Here is a 21,942-nt window from a genome sequence, read left to right as displayed (position 1 = left end):
CGTGTCCAGCCTGTTCTCACTTGTAAGTGGGAGCTAAATGATGAAAATACATGGATGCAAAGAGGAAAAACAACACTTGTGGTGGGTAGGAAGAGGGAGAGGATTAGAAAAAAGTGACCCATTGGGTGCTAGGCTTTGTACCTGGGTGACTAAATAATCTGTACAACAAACCCTTGTGATGCGAGTTTACCTGTACAACTTGCACATGTACCCCTGAACCTAAAATAAAAGTTACAAAAAATAAGTAGATAAAAAATGGGAGGGATAGGATACAGGGAAGGGACATTATATGTCTATATCCCAATATGCTTATTTTCAAGATACAAAAGAAAGAAATTAATTGAAATACTTTGCTAGGAATTCCCAGAGGGGTTTTATTCTTGACCTCCTTCAAAAAGTAGCATACAGCCGGGGCAGTGGCTCACACCTGTAATCTCAGCACTTTGGGAGGCCGAGGTGGGTGGATCACCTGAGGTCAGGAGTTCAAGACCAGCCTGGCCAACGTGGTGAAACGTCATCTCTACTAAAAATACAAAAATTAACTGGGCATGGTGGAGGGCACCTGTAATCCCAGCTACTCGGGAGGCTGAGGCAGAAGAATCGCTTGAACCCACAGGGTGGAGGCTGCAGTGAGCTGATATCTTGCCACTGCACTCCAGTCTAGGCAACAGAGCAAGACTGTGTCTCCAAAAAAAAAAAAAAGTACTAAGAATATTCTGGTACCTGTCATTTTAGCAGCATCCTAGTAAACTATTAATGTAGTATAATTGCTTGGTGCATTAAGCTAGGGGATGGATCATTTGGTTTGTCTTCTTTAATTCTGTGTGTGACTTTACATTTAAAAAGAACACTACTGGCCGGGCATGGCGGCTCACGCCTATAATCCCAGCACTTTGGGAGGCCGAGGCAGGCAGATCACCTGAAGTCAGGAGTTCAGACCAGCCTGACCAACATGGTGAAACCCCGTCTCTACTGAAAATACAAAAATTATCTGGGGCGTGGTGGCACATGCCTGTAATCCCTGCTACTTGGGAGGCCGAGGCATGAGAATCGCTTGAACCAGGGAGGCAGAGGTTGCAGTGAGCCGAGATTGCACCATTGCACTCCAGCCTGGGCAATGGAGCAAGACTGTCTAAAAAAACATAAGAAGAATAAAAAATAAATAAAGAGCACCACATTTGTTTTGTGTTAGTTGGGCTCAGGACAGCAGTAGTGTTTTTAAGTAATTGACATATCATAAAGGTTACCTATTAAAAGTGTACAATACAATGGTTTTTAGTATATCTACAGAGTTGTGCAGCCAGCACCACAATTTAATTTTGTAATGTTTTTCTCTTCTGAAAAAGAGAGAAACCCCCTCTCTTGAGTTTTTCTCATGAACCCATTAGCGGTCACTCCTTCCTCATCCACCCTCCCCACCCTCGGCAGCCACTAATCTACTTTCTGTCTCTATAGATTTACCTATTCTGGACGTTTCATGTAAATGGACGTTTCATATAAATGGGCTCATACAGTGTATGTTCTTCTGTACCTGGCTCCTTTCACTTGGTGTAATGTGTTTGAAGTTCATGTTGTAGCGTGTATCAGTACTTCGTTGCTTCCTATTGTTGAATAATATTTCATCATATGGAGCAGTCATCTCTATTTACTGTAGGGATTTCTCACTGGTAAGAAACTATACTCAAACCTTTCAAAGAAGTTGTGTAGTAGGTTTACCACTGTATCCATTTGGACTAGTGCCAGTGTTAGGTTTGCAAGAGTTTCCCTGTAACCTGTTTTCCCTGTTTTTCATGCCAGGAAATTTTTCCTTCAAATAGTCCCTGGCTAGTTCCCTCACTTGCGTTTTGTCCTCTGTTCTACCCAGGGCACCCCAGCTGATTTGCAGCATGACTCCCCCTTTCCTGCTTGCTTTTGTTTCTGTTAGTATTTGTCACTGTCTAGCATACTTTATTTATTTTTATTTTTATTTATTTTTATTTTCTTGAGACAGAGTCTTGCTCTGTTGCCTAGGCTGGAGTACAATGGCACGATCTTGGCTTACTGCAACCTCTGTCTCCCAGGTTCAAGCGATTTTCCTGCCTCAGCCTCCAGAATGGCTGGGACTACAGGCATGTGCAACCACACCTAATTTTTGTGTTTTTAGTAGAATCAGGGTTTTGCTGTGTTGGTCTTCAACTCCTGGGCTAATGTGATCTGCCCACCTCGGCCTCCCAGAGTGCTGGGATTACAGGTGTGAGCCACTGAGCCTGGACTAGCAAACTTTATACTTTATGTTTATCTCTTCCACCAGAATACAAATTCCAAGAAGGCAAGGATTATTACCTTTTTGTTTACTACTCTATACTACAGAGTGCTTGGCACATATTAGACACTCAGTAAATGTTTAAGATATGAGGCCAGAGGCCAGGTGTGATAGCTCACACCTGTAATTTCAAGCACTTTGGGAGGCTGAGGTGGGACAATAGCTTGAGCACAGGAGTTTGAGACCAACCTGAGCAATGTAACAAGACCCTGTCTCAACAAGAAAATTTGAAAACTTAGCTGGGTGTGGTGGCCTACACCCATAGTCTTAGTTACTTGGGAGACTGAGGTGGCAGGATCACTTGTACCCAGGAGTTTAAGGCTGTTGCAAGCTGTGATTGTGCCACTGCACTCCAGCCTGGGTGACAGAGACCTTGTCTTTTTTTTTTTTTTTTTTTTTTTTTGAGATGGGGTCTTGTTCCGTTGTCCAGGCTGGAGTGCAAATGGCATGATCTCGGCTCACTGCAACCTTTGCCTCCCAGGTTCAAGTGATTCTTATGCCTCAGCCTGATGAGTAGCTGGGACTGCAGGCATGCACCACCACGCCCAGCTAATTTTGTGTGTGTGTGTGTGTGTGTGTGTGTGTGTAGACAGAGTCTCGCTTTGTCGCCCAGGATGGAGTACAATGGAACGATCTTGGCTCACTGCAACCTCTGTCTCCCGGGCTCAAGTGATTCTTCTGCGTCAGTCTCCCAAGAAGCTGGGATTACAGGTGTCCGCCATCACTAATTTTTGTATTTTTAGTAGAGACGGGGTTTCACCATGTTGGCCAGGCTGGTCTTGAACTCTTAACCTCAGGTAATCTGCCAACCTCGGCCTCCCAAAGTGTTGGGATTACAGGCTTGAGCCACCGTGCCCGGCCATTGTCTCTTTAAAAAAAAAAAAAAAAAGTTTAAGATATGAATGATATTGTGAGTGGTGGTAACAATAACAATGTAAAGGATTTTGAAGTATTTGTAGTTGGGGTGGGTGTGTACGTACACACATGCACACGCAAACATGCAAATGGCTGTTTTAGATGCAGGAAAAACCATTGTTTTTTATCTTGAAATCTCATTCTACACTTTCATGGACAGCACAGAAACAGCGAGGAAGTGGCTTCCTGTTTTTAACATTAAAAACAGGAAAGGACAGACAGTAGTATGACCAATATGAACAGTAAAGAAAGTCGTTAATTAACCATGGTTCAAGGCTTTAAAAGTTGCAGTCTGAAAACCTTTCACTGAGTATTTTACCTACTTTCCTTCATTAAGTAGAGGTAAAAACAGAATTGTTGGTTTATAAAATAAATACTTTTAGAATTTATAATGCTTTCTCTTTTCTTTTTCTTTTCTTTCTTTTTTTTTTTTTTTTTTTTTTTTTTAAGACAGGGTCTCACTCTGTCACTCAGGCTGGAGTGCAGTGGCACAATCTCAGCTCACTGCAGCCTCGACCTCCCTGTGCTCAGGTGATCCTCCCACCTCAGCCTCCGGAGTTGCTGGAACTATAGGCACGTACCACCATGCCCTGCTAATTTTTGTATTTTTTTTGTAGCGACTGGGTTTTGCCACGTTGCCCAGGCTGATCTTGAACTCCTGGGCTTAAGTGATCCGCTTGCCTCAGCCTCCCAAAGTGCCAGGATTATAGGTGTGAGCCACTGTGCCTGGGCCAGATTTTTTTTTTTTTTTTTTTCTCCTTTTCTGAGACCAGATCTTGTTCTGTTGCCCAGGGTGGTGTGCACAATCTCAGCTCACTTCAACCTTTGCCTCCCACGCTCCAGCGATTCTCCCACCTCAGCCTCCTGAGTAGTTGGGACTACAGGCGCACGCTACTGCAACTGGCTAATTTTTGTATTTTTTTTGTAGAGACAGGGTTTCGCCTTGTTGCCCAGGTTGATCTTGAACTCCTGAGCTCAAGCGAGCCACCTGCCTTGGCCTCCCAAAATCCTGGGATTGTAGGCATCCGCCACCGTGCCCAGCTAGAATGCATTTTAACCATGTGATGACTCCATTTTCAACACTTCCTCAGGTGGGAATTATTTGGGATTTTAAAATGCTTAATTTAAGTTTTGAAACAACTTTGTCATGTTTCAGTTATTTCTAAATGTATCTCATGAGGCTGTTTCCTTCTTTAGTAGAAAATACATTTTCCAGCTGGGTGTGGTGGCTCATACCAATAATCCCAGCAGTTTGGGAGACGGAGGCAGGAGGATTGTTTGAGGTTAGGATTTTAGACTGGCATGGGCAACAGAGAGAGATCTTGTCTCTACAAAAAATTTAAAAATTAGCCAAGCATGGTAGTGTGCACTTGTATGTAGTCCTGGCTCTTTGAGAGGCTGAGGTGGGGAGATAGCTTGAGTCCAAGAGTTTGAGGCTGCAGTGAGCTATGATCATGATGCCACTCCTCTCCAGCCTGGGTTACAGAGTGAGACACTGTTTCTAACAACAACAACAACAACAACAAAAATGTTGCCCAAATAAAAAATTCAAAACGTTACAGATTTTTTTTTTTTTTTTTTTGCTATCTTGTCTTTGGTATGCAATGTTATGTTTATAATGAAACGTCTTGAAATCTTTCAGTAGTACTATAGTACCAGCAAACAGCATTAGTTGTTATTATTATTATTATTTGAGACAGAGTTTTGCTGTTGTCGCCCAGGCTGGGGTGCAATGACATGATCTCAGCTCACTGCAACCTCCACCTTCCGGGTTCAAGCGATTCTCCTGCCTCAGCTTTCTGAGTAGCTGGGATTACAGGTGCCCACCACCACACCCGGTTAATTTTTTGTATTTATAGTAGAGATGGGTTTCGCCATGTTGGCCAGGTGATCCACAGGTTTCGCCATGTTGGCCAGGTGATCCACCCGCCTTGGCCTCCCAAAGTGCTGGGATTACAGGCATGAGCCACCGTGTCTGGCCTTCCTTCATTTTTATAATAATGGATATTGAGGCTTTTTTCATTTTATGTCAGTGATGAATAAAACTACTATAAATGTTCTGATAGATGCATTTCCTGCATGTAAATATGCATTTCTCCAGGGTTGGAATTATTGGGTTATAGAGTTATAGAGTATGCGTGTCTTCAGTTTCACTAGATAGTGCCAAATTGTTTTCCAAAGTGATTGTACTGGTTTGTACATCTACCAGCTGTGTTTGAGAATTCTTTTTTTTTTTTTTTTTGAAACAGTGTCTCCCTCTGTCACCCAGGCTGGAGGAGTACAGTGATGCAATTTCAGCTCACTGCAAGCTCCGCCTCCTGGGTTCACGCCATTCTCCTGCCTCAGCCTCCCGAGTAGCTGGGACTACAGGCGCCTGCCACCACGCCCAGCTAATTTTGTTTTTGTACTTTTAGTAGAGATGGGTTTCACTGTGTTAGCCAGGATGGTGTCGATCTCCTGACCTCGTGATCTGCCCGCCTCAGCCTCCCAAAGTGCTGGGATTACAGGCGTGAGCCCCCACACCCAACTGAGAATTCTTGTTCCACATCTCTTTACCAACACTCAGTATTGCCAGAATTTAACATTTTTGCCAATTCCATTGGTATATATGTACTAGTATCTCATTGTGGTTTTAATTTGCAATTCTGTATTGCCCAGTGAAGCTGAACAGCTTTTTATATGTTTAATGACCATTGGAAGTGCTGATTTCATGAAGCCCCTGTTCATACCTTTTGTCTGTTTTTCTACTGGGTTTGTGTATTTTTCTAAGTGGTTTTTAGGAAATATGTATGTATCCTAGAAGTATTTTGCATCTGCAGTCCCTCTTTTGTGACTTATCCTTCACTTAGCGTAATGTTTTCAAGATTCATGTACCGTTGTAGCAAGTAACAGTACTTCATTCCCATATCACTGTATACTATTCCATTATGTGGATATACCACATTTTGTTTCCACCTTTTGGCTGTTGTGAATAGTGCTTCTATGAACATTCACACACAAGTAACTTGTTTGAGTGTCTGTTTCCAATTGGTATGTACCTAAGAATGGAATTGCTGGGTCACATGGAAAGTATATATTTACCTTTAGAAGAATTTTTTTTGGCTGGGTGAGGTGGCTTACACCTGTAATCCCAACACTTTAGGAGGCTGAGGTGGGTGGATCACTTGAAGTCAGGAGTTTGAGACCAGGAGTTTTCACCAACATGGTGAAACCCTGTCTCTACTAAAAACAAAAATTTACCTGGACATGGTGGCGCATGCCTGTAATCCCAACTACTCGGGAGGCTGAGGTATGAGAATTGCTTGAACCCAGGAGGTGGATGTTGCAGTGAGTCTAGATTGCACCACTGCACTCCAGCCTGGGTGACAGAGCAAGACTCCATCTCAAAACGAAAAAAATTTTTTTATCAGGTTCTTCATTGTCAAAGTCTACATGTACCTTTGAGAAACCAACACACTTTTCCACCTTGGCTGTGCCATTTTACATGTCCACCAGCAATGTATTAAGGTTTTTCTGAGTCTTACAGTTTTATATTTTACATTTAGGTCTGTGCTCCTTTTGAGTTAATTGTATAAGGTGTGAGGTTTAGGTCGGGTCATTTTTTTGGCCAGTGGATGTCCAGCTGCCTTAGTGTCTTTAAAACAAGTATAGCATTTAAAAGTAATCTGTGAAGGTTTATAGTTTTGTAGATTTTAATTTTTCTCCCACTTTTTCCTTTACTTATCAAGTTTTGAATAGAAGTAAAGCTGAAATAAATTTGTCCCTTAAAGACTGCTAGAGTTGGTTTACTTGTCCCAGTTTTTTTTCCTGCACCGGATGCATACATAGATCAAGGGTCGAACTTTAAATCATCCTGACCTTGAGAAGACGCTGAGACAGTTCTAAGCATGTTTTCCAAGCTTTTTATCCTAACATCAAAGCAGTGATTGTTTGCCTCAAATGCTTGAGAGAAATTTTGCCTTTTGTTATGTTGAGATTAGTGCCCCAGACTCTAAAATAAGTAAAAGTTATTAAATTAGAGCTGACATTGAGAATTCTTAATGGTAGTAGTAACACTACCACTAATAGTGTTAGTTTGGAATAATACTAGAGTTTCAGTTTTGGCTTTGTCACTGTATTGTTATGTGACTTGGACAAATAATTTAAATTTTATTCAGTGAATCTGTAAAATACAGCTAATAAGTTATTAAACATCTGTTTCTCAACAATAATTACAATGACCGTGTTGTTGAAATCGTCAAATTTTTGGTAGAGTTACCAAAAACACTAAGTCATTCAAGCAAACAGGGAATTAGGCATTTATGGCTTTGTGGAGAGGCAAGAGCAGTGAGGTTAGGGCCTCCCTCTCCTAACTAGGCAGCTGCCCCAAACTAGGAAACTGCTCCTGCCGTGAGTACTCTGAGTGCTGGCATCACAACTGTCGCACTGCCAGAGGCTGGTGAATAGGCAGTGGCACATAGAATCGCGCTGGTGCCAATCCAGCACCAAGGTCTGTGGGGGCTTGCCTCCTACGCTGGTGCAAAGCGTGGCCCCTGCCATCCAGCTCTTGTGTGTGCTTCTCACTGGTAGACACTGCATCTCATCTACAACCCGATCACAAGGGTGTCCAGGAAATACAGTTTTTAGCCTTCCAGCTCCTAAGTGTGTGTGTGTGTGTCTATGTGTCTTGTAGGGGGTTTGCAATGTGTGTGTTGGTCATATGCAGAACATAGGAAAAGAATGGGAAGGACAATAGCACAGTGGTCTTGAAGTGCTTTGAACACTATCAAAGTATTTCAGATTGATTTAGTAGCATCACCAAATGAGAGGCATTGTGGCATTGGGGTTAGGAGCACAGAGTAAAATTAGAAGGCCTGGATCATCAGTTCCTGGCTCTGCCTCTGGCTGCTTTCCTAAGTGGGAAAGCCATTTAGCCTTTCTGAAAGTGTAAGAAATGATACCTTCCGTAAGAGTGTGCAGAGTATGTATATTTACATACTTACATATGTAAGTATATAAATATATGTGCATATAAAGCACTTGGCAAGTGCCTGTTATGTCATAAATAGTAGATGGGCACTCTTGCTGCTGTTGTGATTATTCATCATCTTTATCATTATCATGTAAACATATTTGGCTATCTGTATTGGACCAGAATGATGCTTAACAAAGGGACAGTTGTTAGAAAGTGTACTTCAGAAAGTGATAGCATCCAGCTTTGCCCCCTGTGTTCTTAATGCCTGTATAGGCACTAGAATAGGTGGTACTCATGTATATTATTTTAAACAATATAGGATATTTTCTAGAAGGCTTACCTTAAATAGGCTTAACTAGTAAAGGATATTTATTGGCTTGTTATTGAGATGTCCCTAGACTACTTTTGGTGAGGTCTTCATCATTCTCTAAGCAGCAAATCCAAGAGTTGGAATTGTTCTCTTCAGTTGAGAAGGCTCTTAAGTGAGGAGTGTTTCAAGCCCAGTGATACAGCATTTAGTCGCAAGTAGGTGTTGTTTTTCCTCCACTTACATGTGCTAGGATATGGGATTTGTGAGGATCTTCAGGAAGAATGTTTATGAGTATATCTTTAAGGCTGCTTGAACTTGACTTTATCGTTGTCACTCCCTCATCAGTTAGGTATTTGCTCCTTCTCTGGACAAACACCCTTTTATAGTACTTACTATATTGTATTTATTTGTGTTTCTCTACTACACTTAAGAGTTCTTAGGGAGTGTAGAGGTTGTTCTTACTCATTTTTATTCCCAGTGCCCAGTTTAGTGCCTGGAAGGTACTGCTCAGTAAATGTTTGTTCAGCGACTGAGTATTAGGTCAATGATGATGAGTAAGCCTTAACTAAAGTCACTTCACAGTGACCAAACTGAGGAGGAGGAAAAGAGTGGTGGAGATGGGGGAATGAGGGTTGGAATCGTGGGGGTATTACTCTGCGGAGAGAACTGTCTTATTCTTTAATGTATCTAGACTTTAATGAAAGTCTAGCATACAATCCGGTATGTATTAAGTACTCACTAAAATATATTTGAATGAATGAATGAAAAGATACCCGCGTCCCCCGCCCCCCCTCCAGTTTAACTGTGGTCTTAGAATATTTGAAGTTAACCTGATCTTTTTGGAAATGCACTCCCATTGCCTAGAACTGGAACTGCAAGTAGTGACGCCTCCCCTCCTTTTTCTCATGGCTAAGCTGCGGGGAGTTTGGTTTGCTGCCCTTCGCGTCTTTTTAAAATTATTTATTTATTTATTTATTTATTTATTATTGAGACAGCTTTTCACTCTGTTACCCAGGCTGAAGTGCAGTGGTCCGATCTTGGCTCACTACAACCCCAACCTCCTGAGCTCAAGTGATCCATCCACCTCAGCCTCCTGAGTTGCTGGGCCTACAGACACGTGCCACCACACCTAGCTAATTTTTGTATTTTTTGTAGTGACAGAGTTTTGCTACATTGCCCAGGCTGGTCTCAAACTCCTAGGCTCAAGCGATCCATCTGCCTTGGCCTCCCAGAGTGCTGGGATTACAGCATGAGCCACTGCGCCCAGCCATGGCCATCAGATCTTTCTGCTGAACCTACTGACTGAGATCAGAGCTACCACCCTGGAACTTAGCTAAGGAGTAAAGGGTAGCGGAGACTTCGGCCATGAGTCCCTCTCTCCTACCATTCTATGCCACCTGCTTTTGGTCTCTAACATCCCTCATTGTGACAGCTTCTCCTCCTTTACCCTGTGCTAATGTGACTTAAATCATTTGTTAAGGAGAGATGGAAATGCGTGACCATGACAGGCACAATTCTTTGTTCAGGAAATTGGAACCCATTGCTTCCTTCCTAACCCCAGACAACTGTGCCTCTGGTTTTCTTTGTTTAGCTCAAGGCTGAGGGGTGAAGCTCTACTTCATTCGGTCCTGCAGCCTTTTCTCTATCTTGGGGTTTGATAACCCCTCTGGCATTTGGAGCAGACTCTAAGATTTTTCTGTTTTGTATAGTAAAAACAAAAAAATATTGCTTTTGTTGCTAAATAGAAATTTATCTGTAAGGAAATATTTCTCTTAATATTGGAGTTAATACTTCGAACATTAATGTGCAGTTTTTAGAAAGGTTATAAAGAAATGAGATCAGCCACACGCCGGGGCTCACGCCCGTACTCCCAGCACTTTGGGAGGCTGAGGCAGGCGGATCCTTTGAGGTCAGGAGTTCAAGACCAGCCTGACCAACATGGTGAAGCCCTGTCTCTACTAAAAAATACAAAAATTAGCCGGGTGTGGTGGCGGTCACTTGTAATCTCAGCTACTTGGGAGGCTGAGACAAGAGAATCACTTGAACCCAGGAGGCGGAGGTTGCAGTGAGCCGAGATCACACCATTGCACTCCAGCCTGGGTGACAGAGAGCGACTCTGTCTCAAAAAAAAAAAAATTAAAAAAAAAAAAGAGAGAGATGAGATAATCAGTACTGTCATTTCCTTCGTTAGAAGGATTAGTACTGTTACCCTTTTTGATGTGAATGAAAAGGATTAAAGACTACTTTTTGTTTTTTTTTCCTTTGGGAAATAAATGCATGGGTAATAACAGCCAAAGAAAAAGTTTTAATTAGAATTGGATATCTCTATTCCTATTTTAATTCAACCAGTATACTTGTTGGAAGGCTATCAAAACAGACATACCATTTAAATGAAAAATTTCCAATTGTGATAGACATGTTATTTATGGAAATTTTGTGTCCTGAGGAAAATTAACTATTAGAACCAGTTGTAAGAGAGATGGCAGCTGGGCGCGGTGGCTCACATCTGTAATCCCAGCACTTTGGGAGGCTGAGGTGGGTAGATCGCCTGAGGTCAGGAGTTTGAGAGTGTCCTGGCCAACATAGCGAAACCCCGTCTTTACTAAAAATACAAAAAATTAGCTGGGCGTGGTGGCAGGCACCTATAATCCCAGCTACTCAGGAAGCTGAGGCAGGAGAATAGCTTGAACCTGGGAGGCAGAGGTTGCAGTGAGCCGAGATCCCACCATTACACTCCAGCCTGGGCAACAAGAGCGAAACTCTGCCTCAAAAAAAAAAAAAAAAAGAGAGAGAGAGATGGTATCAGGTACTGCAGATTCTTAGAGTAGCTTCTGACTTTGCTCAGCCTTATTTATAAGATTTATCTACTGGGAGGCTCATTTAGTAGGCACTTGAGAGTCTGGTGTCATAGAAAGTTGTTAATTTTAGAGTTATATGTAGCCTTCTTTAGCAATGAAAATCTTTCACAGAATAAGACTTAAGCTTTTTCAATGTTTTTGACTAATTTAGTTAAGAGGTTAATTTATATTGGCACCAAGCCTAGATCTGATGGCTGTAAACTCAGTAGTTGGCTGATATAGTAAAACTGTAGTTTCGTTTTCTTGTTTGGTTTCCCCTTTACATTCAAGAGTTTAAGTAGATCTCATGTGGTCTGGTCACATGTGTTCTGAGTAGTGGTCATACCACACCATAGCATTTCTGCTCCACTGTGACTTGATTTTTTACAGACTTAAGTTTTATTTTAGTACAACTTAATCTCTCAGAGCCTTTAAGTTCCTGAGCATAGGAATTCATTTTGGGAATGTATTTTCTTTTCTTTCTTTTTAAAATTTTTTTTTGTAGAGACAGGGTCCCACTATGTTGCCCAGGCTGATCTTGAACTCTTGGACTCAAGTGATCCTCTTGCCTTAGCCTCCCAAGTGTTGGGATTATAGGCGTGTCCTGCCTTCTTTTCTTTTTGAGACAGGCTCTCGCTCTGTTGCATAGACTGGAATGCAGTGGTATAGTCACAGCTCACTGTCACTTCAGATTCCAGGCCACAAGCGATCCTTCCACCTTAGCTTCCCAAGTGTTGGGATTACAGGGATGAACCATTGTACCTGTCCTCTTTTTTTTTTTCCTTTCTTTCTTTTTTAAAAAATTCCTTTCTAAAGAGAAAAGAACCTAAGGTGGGTGGCTTCCTATAACCCTTTTTTTTTGTTTGTTTTTGAGGTGGAGTCTCACTCTGTTGGCCAGGCTAGAGTGCAGTGACCACGGCCCACTGCAACTTCCGCCTCCCGGGTTCAAGCGATTCTCAAGCCTCCCGAGTATTTGGAATTACAGGCCCACGCCACCATGCCCAGCTAATTTTTGTATTTTTAGTGGAGACAGGGTTTCGCCATGTTGGGCAGGCTGGTCTTGAACTCCTTAGACTTCAAGTGATCCACCCGCCCACCTGCCTCAGCCTCCCAAAGTGCTGGGATTACAGGCGTGAGCCACCACACTTGGCCCCTATATCCTATTCTATAGTGTTTCTTGTTTATTATTTTCTCTTTGGATTTGTTTCATTTTGATCCTTGACGATATGCAAAGGATGGAATCTTAATTTTGGAATTATTTTTCTTGGTTGAAATTGGAATTATAGTGGTTTTTAGTGAGGGGAGGCTTGTGGGGAGGGAGGAGCAGTCTTTTTGAGATTGTTAGGAAGGGAAACCATTTAATGACAGAATGGAACATCTACATTTTGTTTTTATGAGGACTACTTTGTTAATTTACATTCATTTGCTCTACATTCATGAAGTCAGTTATTTGAAACCATGTAATGTATGTCAACTATCAAAGTTAAGTGACTTTTATCTGATAAGAGTTGTGTTAAAGTAAACAGAGAATTGATGCCTTTCCAGATGTTTTCCTGATACATCAGGGTTTTTGTTGTTGTTGTTTTTGTTTTGAGATAGGGTCTCTGTTATCCAGCCTGTAGTACAGAGGTGCCATCATAGCTCACTGCAGCCCCAACCTGCTGGGCTCAAGGGATCCTCCGGACTCAGCCTCTCTAGTAGCTGGGACTACAGGTGCACTGCACCTGGCTAATTTTTAAAATGTTTTTGTTGAGACAGGGTCTTGCTATGTTGCCCAGGCTTGTCCCGAACTCCAGAGCTCAAGCAGTCCTCCTGCATTGGCTTTCTAAAGTCCTGGGATTACAGGTGTGAGCCACCAAGCCTGTCCTGATTTAGGAGTTAATTAAATATAAGTGGCCTCTCATTCTCAGGTGCTCTTACAGTATGAAAATGGAAGTTGTAAAGATTGTTTTTAAAGTAACTCAGTGGAATGACAGACAGTGGAGACTCAGAAGGGTGAGGGAGTGAAGGTGGATGATGAGAAATTACTTAATGGGTACCATGTGTGTTATTTGAGTGATTGATACTCTAAAAGCCCTGACTTGTCCATTACACAATCTTGAACATAATGAAATTGCTCTTGTGCCCCATAAATTTACATAAATAAAAAGTCATGTCATCTGTTAAAAATTTTTAATAAAGTAACTCAGGTAAATTTATGGTATGTCACCATTTCTTGGCAGGACTTTGTGTCATTGTATCAAGATTTTGAAAACTTTTATACAAGGAACCTGTACATGAGAATAAGAGACAACTGGAATCGGCCAATCTGTAGTGTGCCTGGAGCCAGGGTGGACATCATGGAGAGACAGTCTTATGATTATAACTGGTCCTTCAAGTGAGTCTTGGTTGGGAAATTATTTCTTGACAACAATTACAAAAGGGTTTCTTCATTTAAGAAAATATGTTATTGTAAATTGAGTATTCTCTCAAAATAGGAGTAGCAGCTGAGGATACAGTACGACTGGTTTCCTTATTCTTCATTGTTGAGCTTTTAAAGATACATCTTTCTGTTACATTTGATACTGTGTTGGATTATAGTTCAGAACAAAATATGGCTTATTTATGTATGTATGTATGTATGTATGTATGTATGTTTTGAGACGGAGTTTTGCTCTGTCGCCCAGGCTGGAGTGCAGTGGTGTGATCTCACCTCACTGCAACCTCCGCCTCCCAGGTTCAGGCAATTCTCATGCCTCAGCCTCCCGAGTAGCTGGGACTACAGGCAAACATCACCACACCTGGCTAATTTTTGTATTTTTTTTAAGTAGAGGTGGGGTTTCACTATGTTGGCCAGGCTGGTCTCGAATGCCTGACCTCAAGTGATCCGTTCCCCTCAGCCTCCCAAAGTGCTGGGATTACAGGTGTGAGCCATTGCGCCTTTCCTGGCTTATTTATTTTTAAAAATAACTCCTATTGATAATAAATAGTGTACAAAAGTTTAGTCTGTTTTATTTTTGGTCTTTTTTTTTTAAAAAAAAAAAGGAAGAAAAGCTCTCCTTTCCATTATACCACTTATCAGAATTAAGTATCTGAATTTATTTCTGGATATTTTGATTTTTCAAATGATTAAGGATGATATGTGGAGTGTTTTTACTTAAATGGATTGAATGGTTTGGAAAACTTTTTGTATTTTTAACATTGTATTGGGTTTGTTTATTTATTTGAGTCAGAGTCTCACTTTGTGGCCCAGGCCAGAGTGCAGTGTCACGATCTCAGCTCACTGCAACCTCCACCTCCCAAGTTCAAGTGATTCTCCCACCTCAGCCTCCCTAGTAGCTGGGACTACAGAGATGCACCACCACGCTCAGCTGCTTTTTGTATTTTTAGTAGAGATGAGGTTTCACCATGTTGGCCAGGCTGGTCTCTAACTCCTGGCCTCAAGTGATCTGTCCACCTTGGCCTCCCAAAGTGCTGGGATTATAGGTGTGAGGCACTGTGTCTGGCCTTAACATTGTATTGTTTAGATTGCACAAGTATTACATGATTGAATTGCCATTATAAAAAAAAGATAAATAATACAGATAAACTGTTAGTTCCCATGACAGCTAACCCCATTTCCTCTGCACGTCCACCCCCTTGCAGATCCTCCTTCACTCCCCAGAGGTGACTGTTGTTATCACTTTATTTTGTATTGTTTTTTGTATTGTTTCTCAAGATCTTTTCTGTGGGGATAGAGTGACACTCTATGTCAAAAAACAAAAATTTATTTTACAGCTTGCCACCTTTTTTTTTTTTTTTGAGATGGAGTCTCGCTCTGTTGCCCAGGCTGGAGTGCAGTGGTGCCATCTCGGCTCACTGCAAGCTCTGCTTCCTGGGTTCATGCCATTCTCCTGCCTCAGCCTCCTGACTAGCTGGAACTACAGGCACCCATCACCACGCCCAGCTAATTTTTTGTGTTTTTTTAGTAGAGACAGGGTTTCCCCGTGTTGATGGTCTCAATCTCCTGACCTCATGATCTGCCCACCTTGGCTTCCCAAAGTGCTGGGATTACAGGCCTGAGCCACCGTGCCCGGCCTACACCTTGCCTTCTTAGCTTGGTCACATATTGGTGACACCCCTTCTCATGTGTATATTCACAGCATGTTTACTATTTGTAATGACTACATCGTATTTTACAGTATAGATGTGCCATGCTGCGACAGGTTGGGCTGTATTAATAATCTCAGAATCTCAGGGAATTAAAACAGTGACAGTTTATCCTTGTCCATACTTCATGTTCATCCTAGATCGGTGGGGCCCCTGAACCATTTAGTCCTTAGGGGCCCAGGCTGCCTCAGCTTCCATTGTATGAAATGTTACTGGTCCCTGTATCTGGGGAACAGATGTGGCAAATTGTGCAGTGACTCTCAAAGGATCCTCATGTGTATATATGCTCATGTACGGGAGTTACTGAGCCAGAGTATGTATATCTTTTAATGGATAAGTACTGCCAAACTGCCCTCCAAAGAACGAACAAGAGAAAACCTGATACTCTTATGTACAGTGTCCTGTAAGATAAGTGACTGTCCTGGCCAACACTGGATATCATTAGTATTAAAATCTTTATCACTATTAATAAATGAAAATTGGTTATTTTAACTTCCATTTCCATAATTGGTAGTGTGTTTGAGATTTTTTTATATAGACTTTGTTCTCTCTGCTTCCTTTTGTGTTACCAGTGGTTTTGCTGTTACATTTAAGTACTTTTTTGCTCATGAGTTTCATTGTTTTATGCTGTTGATACACAGGTATACAGGGAATGTAATAAAAGGTGTTATAAACATGGGTTCCTATAACTATCTTGGATTTGCACGGAATACTGGATCATGTCAAGAAGCAGCCGCCAAAATCCTAGAGGAATATGGAGTTGGAGTGTGCAGTACTCGACAGGAAATTGGTAAGTGAAAGCTATATTTGGCCAGCTGCTGTTTTTGACCTTGTTTTAGTTAGGGACAAATAATAGTGATATTGACCTAAAGTATTAAGTACCTACACTTTGTCATGTCATTTAGATAAAGTGAAGAATGCTTTGTTTTTCTGAAGTGTGATGGATGATTTTAATGCTTTCAACACATTTTGAGATGTGTTTATCTTTCCCAATGTGTTATACTTATAGGTTGTCCCTTGAAAAGTCCTGCCACTGTTTGTTTCATTTATAACTTTGATGTTGATTTCATTGGCTTTTGCAAATGTCAGTGGTTAAGAGTGCCACTTATTAGGATGTTAGGCCTATGAGAGTTAATCTGCTTTCATACTGGTAAATTGGGGCTAATAATAATTGCTGCCTTATAGAGCTCTTTTAAGACTTACGTAAGCTAATCCATGTAGAGCACTTGGAACATAGTAGACAATAAATATAAACTCTTTTTATTATTGTTTTAAATTTATAAAATATAGAAGAGTAATAGCTTTATATAAAGAGATTCAATTTATTTTACTTCAGAGGAAGATTTCAGATTTTTCTAATTCGTTTCAGAGAACTGATAACCCTAGAAGTTACGAAAACTTTCCAAATGCCTATTACTGTGAATGTCCCTAAGCACAGTAGATTAAAAGGACAGTTCATTGTTAGTTATTTCTCAGGGTTCTAGGGATTGGCAAGCATAGTTGGGTGGTTCTTACCCAAGGTTCCTCTCACGGTTCACTCAGTGGTGGCTGTATGGCTGGAGACATATGAAGCCTTCTTCGTTCACTTGTTTCACCTAGGCTGGGGTGGCTGGAGCTCTGTGTGGCCTCTCTATGTTTCTTACTTGGGCTTCTTCATACCATGGTGGTCTTGGAGAGTTGTTCATCATGCATGGCAGCAGGCCTGTAGAGCAAGCATGCAAAGATACCTGACTGAGGCCAGGCACGGAGGCTCATGCCTATAATCCCAGCACTTTGTGAGGCCAAGATAGGAAGATCAGCTGAGGCCAGGAGTCCGAGACCAGTCTGAGCAACATAGTGAGACCTGGTCTCTACAAAAAATAAAGATAAAGTAGCTGAACATAGTGGCCCATGCCTGTGATCCTAGCCACTCAGGAGGCTGAAGCTGGAGCATCCCTTGAGTCAAGGAGTTTGAGGCTGCAGTAAGCTGTGATCGTGCCACTGCACCCTAGCCTGTGACAGAGTGAGACATTGTGTCAAAACAACAAAAACAAGGAGACCTAGTTGAAAGCTGGAAGGCTTTTTAGGCACTAGCTGTACAGGTCCAGAATATCGCTTATGCCTCTTCCTGTGGGTCGAAGTGTCACTAAGGTCAGCCCAGATTCAAGGGTTGTGGGGATTGCCCTCCTCCAACTCTAAATGGGAAGAGTAACAAAGAATTTGCATCTTTATTTAATTTTCCACAGCAACTCTGTCAACTTAGGAAATTTAAAACAAAATGAAGAAAGGAAAAAGGAGAAATAAAATTGTGCAGATTTTTATATCTATTTATTTAAATAGATAGATACATGGATTGTAGATAGATAGATGCAGGGTCTCTGTTGCCCAGGCTGGAGTGCAGTGGTGCAATCATAGCTCTCTTCAGCCTCAAACTTCTGTGCTCCAGCCATCCTCCCACCTCAGCCTCCTAAGTAGTTAGGACTATAGGTGCATGCCACCGTGCCCAGCTGATTTTTTAAATGTAATTTTTGTAGAGCTGGGGATCTCTTTCAAGAGGCTATGTTCCCCAGGGTATTCTTGAAATCCTGGCCTCAGGTGATTCTCCTAACTCAGCCTTCCAAAGCACTGGGATTATAAGTGTGAGTCACCATGCTTGGCCCCACTATCTAATTTTAAATATTTTCATTCCTCCTAAAAGAAACCCTATACTCAGTAGCATTCATTGGATACTGTTTCCCTTCCCCCTACAAGTCCTTGGCAACCAGTAGTCTACTTTTTATCTTTATAGATTTGCCTGTTTTGTACATTAAATATAAAAGGAATTCTATAACATTTGGTCTTTTCTGTCTGGCTTCCTTCACTAGCACAGTATTTTCAAATTCATCCATGTTGTAGCATCTAACAGCACTCCATTCTTTTCTATGACTGAATAATAATCCTTTGTGTGAGGGTGCCACATCTTGTTTATCCACTTATCACTTGATGGTCATTTGGGTTGTTTCTGCTTTTTGGCTATTGTCAACAGTGCTGTTGTGAACGTGGGTGTACAAGTTTTTGTATGATGTATTTTTGTTTCTCTTGGGTTTATACTTACTAGCGGAATTGCTAGGTCGTATGGTAAGTCTGTGTTTGACTTTTTGAGGAATTGCTAAACTGTTTTCCAAAGAGACTGCACTGTTCTACAATCTCTCCATCAATGCTTGAGGGTTCCTGCTCATTTTTATATCGTCTTCCAGTCATCTTGTATGTAGCCCAACTTTAACCCTTGCTTACTTTGCTGCCTGTTCCCTCCAGTTTTTAAACTTCTCTAGGGTTCCATATAGTGAATTTACTTGGTTTTCAAAGAATTCCACTCTATAAGGGCATAGATATGACCTTCTAACTCTGTCATTTTCCAGTTGTATTAGTTTCCTGTGGCTGCTGTAACAAAATATCAGAAACAGAGTGACTTAAAACAAAAAAAAGTCTTGTCTCAATTCTGTGGGTTATAGATTTGGGGTCTAGGTGTCAGCAGGGTCATGCTCTCTGACACACTGGAGAATGCTTCCTAGCTTCTGGTGTTGCCAGCAATCGATGACGTTCCCTGGCTTATAGTGCATCACCCCACCACATGGCTGTCTTCCTGTGTGTCAAACATTGTCATCTGCTGGTTGGGCACAGTGGCTCATGCCTGTCATCCCGGCACTTTGGGAGGCTGAGGCGGGCTGATCACTTGAGGTCAGGAGTTCAAGACCAGCCTAGCCAATGTGTTGAAACCCTGTCTTTACTAAAAATGCAAACATTAGTCGGGCATGATGGAAGGTGCACGCCTGTAATTCCAGCTACTTGGGAGGCTGAGGCACGAGAATCACTTGAACCTGTGAGGCAGAGGTTGCAATGAGCTGAGATCACACCACTGCCCTCCACCTGGGCAACAGAGTGAGACTCTGTCTCAAGAAAAAAAAAACAAAAAAACAGCATTGTCTTCTTCTGTGTTCCTTCTGTGCATGTCTATCTCTGTGTCCAAATTTCCCCTTTCTATAAAGACATTAGCATCCCCCAATGGCCTCATTTTAATTTGATTACCACTGGAATGTCCCAGTTTCCAAAGAAGGTCACATTCTTCTGGGAATGAGGACTTCAAAATATCTTTCTGCTAGGACACAATTGAACCCATAACACTATCCTATATATTTTCTATTTTCATTAATTATGTTCAGAATTATAGATGTCCACTAATTAATAAAAAATTGAGCTTTTTGCTTTTATTTCTTGGTTATCCAGCTGTTTTGTGATGATTTTCAAGAGGAAGATGGGAGTAGAACATTTTTATTTCCCCCATCTTTAAAACAGAGTTTCTAACTGGCACTCCAGAAATGACAAGCCTTTTGATCTAATCCTGTGGTTAAAGGAGCATTGTGCAGTGATGACATATAGTAAGGATACCTTATACCTTTATGGCATTTTATATTTTGTAAAGTACTTGGCTGGGTGCGGTGGCTCACGCCTGTAATCCCAACACTTTGGGAGGCCGAGGTGGGTGGATCTCTTGAGGTCAGGAGTTCGAGACCAGCCTGGCCAACATGGTGAAACCCTGTCTCTACTAAAAATACAAAATAGCTGGGCATGGTGGCGCGCACCTGTAATCCCAGCTAGTTGGGAGGCTGAGGCAGGAGAATCGCTTGAACCCAGGAGGTAGAGGTTGCAGTGAGCTGAGATTGCGCCATTGCACTCCAGCCTGGGCAACAGAGCGAGACACTGTCTCAAAAAAAAAAAAAAAGCTCAAACATATTATCTCTTTTGATCCTCACAACAATGTCATTAGGTAGATAGGGCAAATTATTACTGCTATTTAGAAGTATTTAGCCCAGAGGCTTCCTAAGAGCTTTGATTAAGCAAGCCGTAAGGACACATAGCATCCAAGTTTAGCAGTCTTCTTTCCCAGCATCTTTTCTCTCTGTAATGTCATTTAGTCCTTAAAGATTTGAGTACCAATATAAAATTGCAGTACAAATTTACCAGTCAGTTCACAGTGAGGGAAGAAACTTTTTTTTTTTTTTTTTTTTTTTTTTTTTTGAGTCAGAGTCTCTCTCTTTTGCCTAGGCTGGAGTGCAGTGGCACGATGTCAGCTCACTGCAGCCTCTGCCTCCCAGGTTCAAGTGATGCTCCTGCCTCAGTGCCCGAGTAGCTGGGATTACAGGCACCAGCACCACGCCCAGCTAATTTTTGTATTTTGAGTAGAGACAAGGTTTCGCCATGTGTTGACCAGGCTGGTCTTGAACTCCTGACCTTAGGCAATCCGCCCTCCTCGACCTCCCAAAGGGCTGGAATTGCAGGCGTGAGCCACTGCACCTTGCCGGGAAGAAACGTTTTTACCTATCTCTTGCTGTATGAAAGCCATCTCAAAACTTAGTGGTTTGAAACAGCAACAGATTTATTTGCTCATGATTCTGCAATTTAGGGAGGGCTTAATGTTATCTTAGCTCCATATGGTATTGGGTAGGCAGTTATGACTGTGTACAGAGTATCCAAGATGTCTAAACTCACATGTTTGACACCTCAGCTGGGTGGCGGGAAGGGCTAAAGGCTGGCTGGGCATCTCTGTTTTTCTTTCTCTCTCTGTCTCCCCCTCTCCTTACGTCTTTCTCTCCTTCCATAGTCTCTTATCCTCCAGTTCCCACCCCCCGCCCATGTTCTGTTTTTGCAACAGGCCAGTTAGATTGTTTTATGTAGCAGCTGACTTCAAAAGTATAAAAGCAGATTTTGCTAGGCCTCCCAAGGCCTAAACCTGGAACTAGTATGCACAAACAGGAATGGGAGAAATTATTGGCAACCCCCTTTGGGGAAATTCCACTGCAGGTGCTGAATCAGATTTTATTCAACTCTTGTGTTCTTTATGAGCGCATATTACTCTTCACAATATTATGAAGAATATTACTCTTCATAATATTGACTCCTTCATAGATCTTAGTCTGAAAAGGACACAACACATACACTATGATTTCTTTTAATAAAGTGATGAGTAATTCTTAAATTCAGGATTTTGTGATACTGACTTTCTTAACTTCTTCACACAGGAAACCTGGACAAGCATGAAGAACTAGAGGAGCTTGTAGCAAGGTTCTTAGGAGTAGAAGCTGCTATGGCGTATGGCATGGGATTTGCAACGAATTCAATGAACATTCCTGCTCTTGTTGGCAAAGTAAGACACTGTCATTTATGAAAACTCCCTCATGTATATCTTCTTTTGTTTTGAAAAGCATTCAGAGTGAGCTAAAAGTTGTTGTAAACTTTAGACTAAACATAGTTGAGCCAAAGATATCTCTACCACAAGTTGTTTTTCTTTCTACCACAAATTGTTTTTCTTTCTTTCTTTTTTCTTTTTTTTTTTTTTTTTTTTTTGAGATGGAGTCTTGTTTTTTCGCCTAGGCTGGAGTGCAGTGGTGCCATCTCAGCTCACTGCAACCTCAGTCTCTCAGGTTCAAGTGATTCTCCTGCCTCAGCCTCCCAAGTAGCTGGGACTACAGGTGTATGCCTG

At 41.7% G+C, this 21,942-nt stretch overlaps 1 protein-coding gene across 1 annotated transcript in view; it reads left to right on the top strand.

Annotated features, from left to right (window-relative positions):
• Window positions 1-21,942, top strand: part of SPTLC2 (serine palmitoyltransferase long chain base subunit 2) — a 103,666-nt gene that overhangs the window by 22,829 nt on the left and 58,895 nt on the right. Inside the window, exons 3-5 of the mRNA XM_037984324.2 lie at window positions 13,541-13,695; window positions 16,088-16,236; window positions 21,482-21,606. Coding sequence (XP_037840252.2) covers window positions 13,541-13,695; window positions 16,088-16,236; window positions 21,482-21,606 — 429 coding nt within the window. The remainder of the gene's footprint in view (window positions 1-13,540; window positions 13,696-16,087; window positions 16,237-21,481; window positions 21,607-21,942) is intronic.

This window comes from Chlorocebus sabaeus, chromosome 24 (genome assembly GCF_047675955.1).
Source record: "Chlorocebus sabaeus isolate Y175 chromosome 24, mChlSab1.0.hap1, whole genome shotgun sequence".
In the NCBI taxonomy this organism is placed as follows: domain Eukaryota; kingdom Metazoa; phylum Chordata; class Mammalia; order Primates; family Cercopithecidae; genus Chlorocebus; species Chlorocebus sabaeus.
Note: the sequence above shows the minus strand (reverse complement) of the source record. Positions and strands in the feature narration are given on the sequence as shown.